This window comes from Poecilia latipinna, unplaced genomic scaffold (genome assembly GCF_001443285.1).
Source record: "Poecilia latipinna isolate Pla-1442-1.1 unplaced genomic scaffold, P_latipinna-1.0 Scaffold373, whole genome shotgun sequence".
NCBI lineage: Eukaryota > Metazoa > Chordata > Actinopteri > Cyprinodontiformes > Poeciliidae > Poecilia > Poecilia latipinna.
In genome coordinates, this window is record NW_015112989.1 from 264,403 (window position 1) to 270,402 (window position 6,000).

At 41.8% G+C, this 6,000-nt stretch overlaps 2 protein-coding genes and 1 long non-coding RNA gene across 6 annotated transcripts in view; 1 reads left to right on the forward strand and 2 right to left on the reverse strand.

The window, feature by feature from the left end:
* arid4a (AT-rich interactive domain 4A) overlaps positions 1-2,075 on the reverse strand; it is a 24,528-nt gene extending 22,453 nt beyond the window's left edge. The window contains exons 1-2 of one of the 2 annotated variants that reach the window (XM_015036568.1): positions 1,968-2,075; positions 998-1,048 (exon numbers count right to left, since the gene is read on the reverse strand). In XM_015036568.1, coding sequence (XP_014892054.1) covers positions 998-1,003 — 6 coding nt within the window. In that variant the 5' untranslated portion in view covers positions 1,004-1,048; positions 1,968-2,075. Of the gene's footprint in view, positions 1-997; positions 1,049-1,145; positions 1,165-1,967 lie in introns of those variants that run through there. The other variant, XM_015036570.1, reaches the window with a different exon arrangement.
* LOC106949998 (uncharacterized) lies at positions 1,165-5,909 on the forward strand. Its single transcript, XR_001425510.1, has 3 exons — positions 1,165-1,754; positions 2,135-2,230; positions 5,380-5,909. It is a non-coding gene; the product is annotated as an uncharacterized LOC106949998 (long non-coding RNA).
* Positions 3,682-6,000, reverse strand: part of timm9 (translocase of inner mitochondrial membrane 9 homolog) — a 7,036-nt gene continuing 4,717 nt past the window's right edge. For all 3 annotated transcript variants that reach the window (XM_015036588.1, XM_015036589.1, XM_015036587.1), the window contains exon 4: positions 3,682-4,135. In XM_015036588.1, coding sequence (XP_014892074.1) covers positions 4,001-4,135 — 135 coding nt within the window. In that variant the 3' untranslated portion in view covers positions 3,682-4,000. The remainder of the gene's footprint in view (positions 4,136-6,000) is intronic.

Sequence of the window (6,000 nt, forward strand, 5' to 3'; positions counted from 1 at the left end):
TACTTGTCGTATGAAGAGCTGAATTACTCTACTTGCTAATAAATGCATCGTCACTGGACAATTCCGTCACATTTTGACACAAGATACCGAGTTAGAATGCACTCATTTGACCCCAGATATGTCAGGTCTGCTTGAAAAGGGTACCTTTTAAATACTTTTGATTGATTCTTTGTTTTTTTTAAACCTATGTGACTTATTTTCTCTCACAACATCTGGAAGAAGCAGCTAGAGCAGAGTTGGTGTTCAGTTCAGGTAAAGTTGTTGTTTTTTGGATGAAGAAGCTTCAGCTATTATCTGTATTATGGACATAATGAAAGTTTCAGATGCATGAAACCATGTCAGTTGGGTGTGGGGATGTAAGGCAGATGTGACCAAGTCCGACTGCAAATCATGCAACAGCACAAGTGGATAAATGTCTTGTTAAAAAGAGGTTCAGATTACAAATCATGCAATCTGAAGTTACAAATGTAGTAACTTCTTCCTTGAATGATCTTGTTTTAAGGTAGGAGAATGAACTTGTTTTAAGGTGTGTATTTGGTCTTCATTTTACTTAATATGCTCCCCAGCATGATGTAAACAATATAAACCCCGGTTTATATCTGATGTCAGTTTATTATGTCTGTAATTGGTTAAACCTGACTCAGAGGAAAGAGTCATTCAACAATTCTTACACTAACAACTGAATTTCTATCAGAATGAAAGACTTTTATCCATAGCTATCTTTCTGTTTGGGTTTATTCAGCAATAAAGAGGAGACTCAATAAGTCATAACTTTCACCACTGAATGTTGGTAAGAAAATCTGAAGGATGTAGTGCTGAATACAGACGCGACCTTCACTGTGACTGTCGATCATAAAAATCTGATTGAGAACTGGAGTGTATGAGCTGGATAAACACCGGTGTGCAGGCCAGTAGCTGGTTCCAGCAGGATCTCTCATCGGAATGGGAACATGGAGCTAAGACTGACAAGAGTTCATGGCGCAGGGCGAGAACTCACCTTCATCTCTCCGGCTAGTCCAGGGGTTCCAGCTCGAAGGATTTCGGGTCACTGGAAGACAGAACAAAGAGATGATTAAAGCTGGCGCTGCCACAGAAAATACTCTGTCCCGAAAGAACATTTTTTAGCTAACCAACTAGCCACGCACTTGTGTTAGCTCTGGCATTCTTTGCTTTCTCAAAACTGCCCCCGCCCCCACTTCACCCGGATCACTTCCCAAAACTTATCCAGAAACGTTTACTTCAACCCATCGTGTAGAGACGATCCGAGTGGGCTGCTAGGCTCCGTGGACGGCTCTGTGAGGGCGCAGGGTGACTGCAGCGCGGCCATTGAGAAGGCTTTTCACTTCCCGCTTCGCTCCCAGCGCCTCTGAGTCACGTCGCCATCACAGCTCGCCATGTCAGTTAGCTCGGCTATCTTTACCATGTCCGTCTCTATCAAAGCCGTCTAGTGAACTGTTGCCGGGTGGAAAAGTCCCGCTAAAGAGCCGAGTCCCAACCCAAACAAAGTCCCAGCAGCAGGAGAGCCGAGCGGGCTTCGCCCCCCCTCCCGTCCGCCTGCGCTGAGCGACATTTTAGCTAGCTGGCTATCAGGCGATTCAACTAGCCAGTTTGTCATCACGGCGATTTAAACTGGCTCCGAAGAAGGGCAACCCCGACACGAGAGCACACGGGACTCAGTTTGGTTTCTAAACGCACACCAAGTTTTACACCGGTGAACAGATAAGCTATGACAACGGCCAGAACGAAAACTGCTGGTAAGTTATTTATTTAATAAGCGGCTCTTCCACAAAGGCACAGGAGCTTCACATTGCTTCACTGCCATTCACTTCACAGCCAGCCCCGTTCTGTAACAGGCAGCCGACCTCTCTACTGACATAAACTCGCTCCTCTGAAGACCTTCAATGAATTAATTTAGCGTTCGAAGTAAACTGTTATTCAGGTTTACACCATAAAGGTTTATTACTTACATTATCATACGCCGTTGCTTCCTCTCTAGCTCGGGCTGCAAAAGCGATACACGAACAACAAGCTGTTGAGCCCCGAGCTCTGTTTCCCGAGATATGATTGGCTGCAGTGACAGCAGTAGTCACAATTGAGAGATCTAATTGGTGGAACATTTCTCCCATTTCCATAGGACGTACCGCATGTGCGACCCCTATTGGTGGATACGAACGCGGCGCCACAAGGGAAATGACGACAACTGCTGAAGGACTGTCCAATCACAGAAGGGGTTAAATGAAAACGCTAAATAATACAGAATAGAAGAGCGCTAATTGGTCAAATACTTTTCATTCCAGCACTTGCGAGTTATTATTGGCGGCGCGGTCTTCCTTGTTTGTACCAACATCGTATGAAGCCCATCCCATCTACGTGCTAGAGATCTGCGCACTATACTTCATACAAAGATAATCGGTATTAGTTGGTTTTTATACAAGGCTTATGTCTGAACTTGGGTAGTTCACTTCATTAAACACACACACGAGTCGATAGCGTCACTCTCCAAACATATTTAGGAATTTCTTCAGACGACCTTTAAAGACCGTCTGATCCTGACGTCGCGTCAGTGACCCGCTGAGCAGTGGCTACTAGCATTAAGGGTATACACCTCTTTAACAAGCCCATCGGGTTTTAGTCTGGATGTTGCCTATGAATGGTACCAGGAGTCAGCACGATAGAATCACCGCGAAGAACGGTGGTTAACCGTCGGTATCTGAGCCCTGTGATTGGTGGCGAGGCAGGCGCCGTGGCGCTCAGAGCGGAACTTTGACGTCATATGACATCGTAACAGTATCAGCCAAGGGGGGCACGTTGACTCCATGTGAATGTTGATCCTGGTCCTGAACAAAGGTCCTGGTGTCATTTTCACTAAGGAGCTGAAGACACTTAGGAATGACGTGTTATTTTAAAAAGCGCGTTTGGCGGCCAGGACATTTTAAAACGGCAATAAACAAGTTCTTCACATTCAAACATTGTTATTTGGACAGCGGGTGTTCTCTTCACACAATTTCAGCCCGAACTTATTGCAGGTGAGAAACATTTGAAAGAAAAAAAGTGAAAAAAAAACAAAAAAAAACTTGTAAGCTCCTCCAGTTGATCTTGTAAGATCCTTTCATAGATGGTTATTTGGCACCAATCTGATGTAAAAAAAAAAAGAAAAAAAAAGTGAACATATTTAAATAATTTGATATTCATATATTACACATTTTTATACACAGTATATAATTCAAAGCACTTGTTTTTACATTTGTTGATTATAGCTTACTGCTAATTAAAACCCAAACTCAGTTTCTCAAAATATTAGATTACATGCTGACTGGGGAAACTTCACGCTGGACCTCTAGCAGCATATCTTTACCATTTTTGGCCAGTTGAACAGCCTGTGGCTTCACTTGATGCCCACACACACTGGGTACATGAACTTAGTGACTGGGATGCAGCAGCTCCTCCAGAGTGGTGGGAACAGGAAGCAATGGTAAAGAAATGCAAGTATTCCTTGTGTCATTGCACGCTCCTCAGCCATGTTTTAGAATCCTTACTTCAGAAATATGGAGAATATGAGATTCTACGAGAAAATAAATAGGAATTGAGTAACATAGACCCAGAAAATAATGAAATCAAATACAGTCTAGTAGAAGCCGGTTAAAATCTATAAGTTAAACATTTTATAAACAGACCAAACCTGTAAAATCTTGGACTTTATTATTTTCAGACAAACATCAAAACATCCAGTCACGAGCTATAAACCCCACATTAAAGAGTAAAAGCTCTGTTTCAGTAAACAAGATGCAGAATCTTAAAGCCAGTTGTCACATCATGTTCTGGGGTTTTACTCTGTGTCCTGCTCAGGAACTGATGGTTCAGGCTCCACAGGGAGCTTTGCCTCGGTTTCACTCTCAACATCATCACCATTATCAGAAGTGTCTTCAGTTTTTTTGTGATGACAGAGGTTCTGCTGGACCAGGATCAGTTTGACCATGCTTCCCTTCAGTCTGAGAGCAGCTCAGCGAGGCTGTCCCAGTAGTCCTGCCTTAGCAGCCAGAGCTTCGTTCTGCTGAATGTGGTACTCCTGGAAGCGCATGGAGATCCGCTGAGTCATCTTTAGGTACTTCTGCAGGCAGGACTCAGAGCAGCTGGACTGTTAGACAAAAAGGAAACAAATTAGAGAAGACAGGAAGTTACCTGGGGTTGGGGATGAACAGTTCAAATATTCTTCCAAATTGCTTTGGTGATTTCAAAGACTGTCCTTCTTGAGAAAGGCAAGATCCTTCAAAGTCTGCAGCAGGATGAAGGATCATGCTGCGAGGTTTGTGGTCTGTTGCTGAGAGTGTCATCTCTTCTGCCGACATCTGTTGGGACAGCAGCCTCAGAGCCAGGGAGTTAAAAAGGCTCAACAACCTGATAAAGAAGGCTGGTTCTGTTCTGGTTCTGTTCTGGGGATGACTGTTTTAACCTCTGGTGGTGATGATGCAAAGAAGGATTCTACATAAAATCAAGAAAATTATGGACAACCCTGACCATCCTCTTTATGAGACTGTCTTACAAAAGCAGAGCATTGTCTGTCAGAAGCTTCTTCAAATTCACTAACACAGACTGCTACAAGCAATCTTTTCTGCCAATAGCCATTACCATGTACTAAATCTCTTTGAAGAATTAGAAATAATATGAGTTACAACATTTAATTTCCTTTGGGATCAATAAAGGATTTTTGAATTTGAAGGAAGCCTTTAAGCGGCAACTCTTAAAGATATAGTGTTATGTGTTTTCTAGGCATATATCCCATTTTATAGCATAATAAAGTAACTATGTTACCTTTAACTTGGAAAAAAATGCTACACCTTGAAATGCTGTCTCTGTCTCTTTGAAAACTCCTGCTCGTTCTGAAACTCCACCTTCAGGAAGTCATCACAACATGGCTCCTCTATTAACCCTTTAACAACGTTTTTAACAATGTTGCACTGAGAAGTAACTCATATAAGAAGTTCAGCTAATCTGTAGTTAAAACAGGTGTTTGCCAATTGCTGCTGGCTAGTCTGAAGGAGCTGAGTGGGGAAGGCTGCTCTGTGAGGCATAAACTCAGAAACTAGAGCTCTGAGCAGGAGCTGCGCCTCGGTGCAACCCGAAACGTTTTGTACTGCTGAATGGTTGCCATGAGAGATAAAAAGATTCCGACGAATAAAAGCATCAAGGTACTCCAGGTATGTTTTTGATGTAATGCTCAAAAAAGTCAATTTTGCATTATGTCATTTACTGCCCCTTTAATTATCATAAATTAAATTATATGCGAGATTTCAACATTGATATGACCAGTGACCCCCATAATTCATAAAGAGGATTCAATTAAATGAATGACAGAAGCATTTTTCGTCTTTTGTTTTTTAGGATATTAAATGGATGTGATAGTGGTTACTATGACAACATATGCCTTGAAATGGGGTAAGAAGTGGTGATGGGAACAATCAGAGATAAGAGGTAAGGAAAGTTTCTTTGTACGGAATATTTCAGCAACAAGCAAGAAATATTACATTTGTGTGAATATCATCAGCACATTAATCATTATAAAATATTTGAATAAAGACTCAAATTAATGTTCCAGTCATTACAAAGGCAACTCTAAGTTTGTTTGATGTGATTTGAAGGAGCTCAGTGTTTCAGTTGTTTTGAAGTTTTATGGAAGTTTGTTCCAGATAGCAGGGCTAACAGGGGCCCAGCAGTGAACCCTGGGGGACTCTGGGTGTGATTAGGCAAGTCTCAAACCAGTTAAGTACTGGACCAGACAGAGTAGATGAACTAATATTTAACCATTAGCATTGTCCACAACAAGTGACAAAATATGGAGATATTTTGACCCCCATATCTGCTATTCCTAAAGCTGACACAAAAAAGGTATAATACCTGTCTGCTAATATTTGAAAAAAAAAAAAAAAAAAAAAAAAAGAAAGTTTTTTTTTTTTCCTCCCCTAGTTTCACATTCTTGGTGGGGAAAACTTTTAAAAAACACTA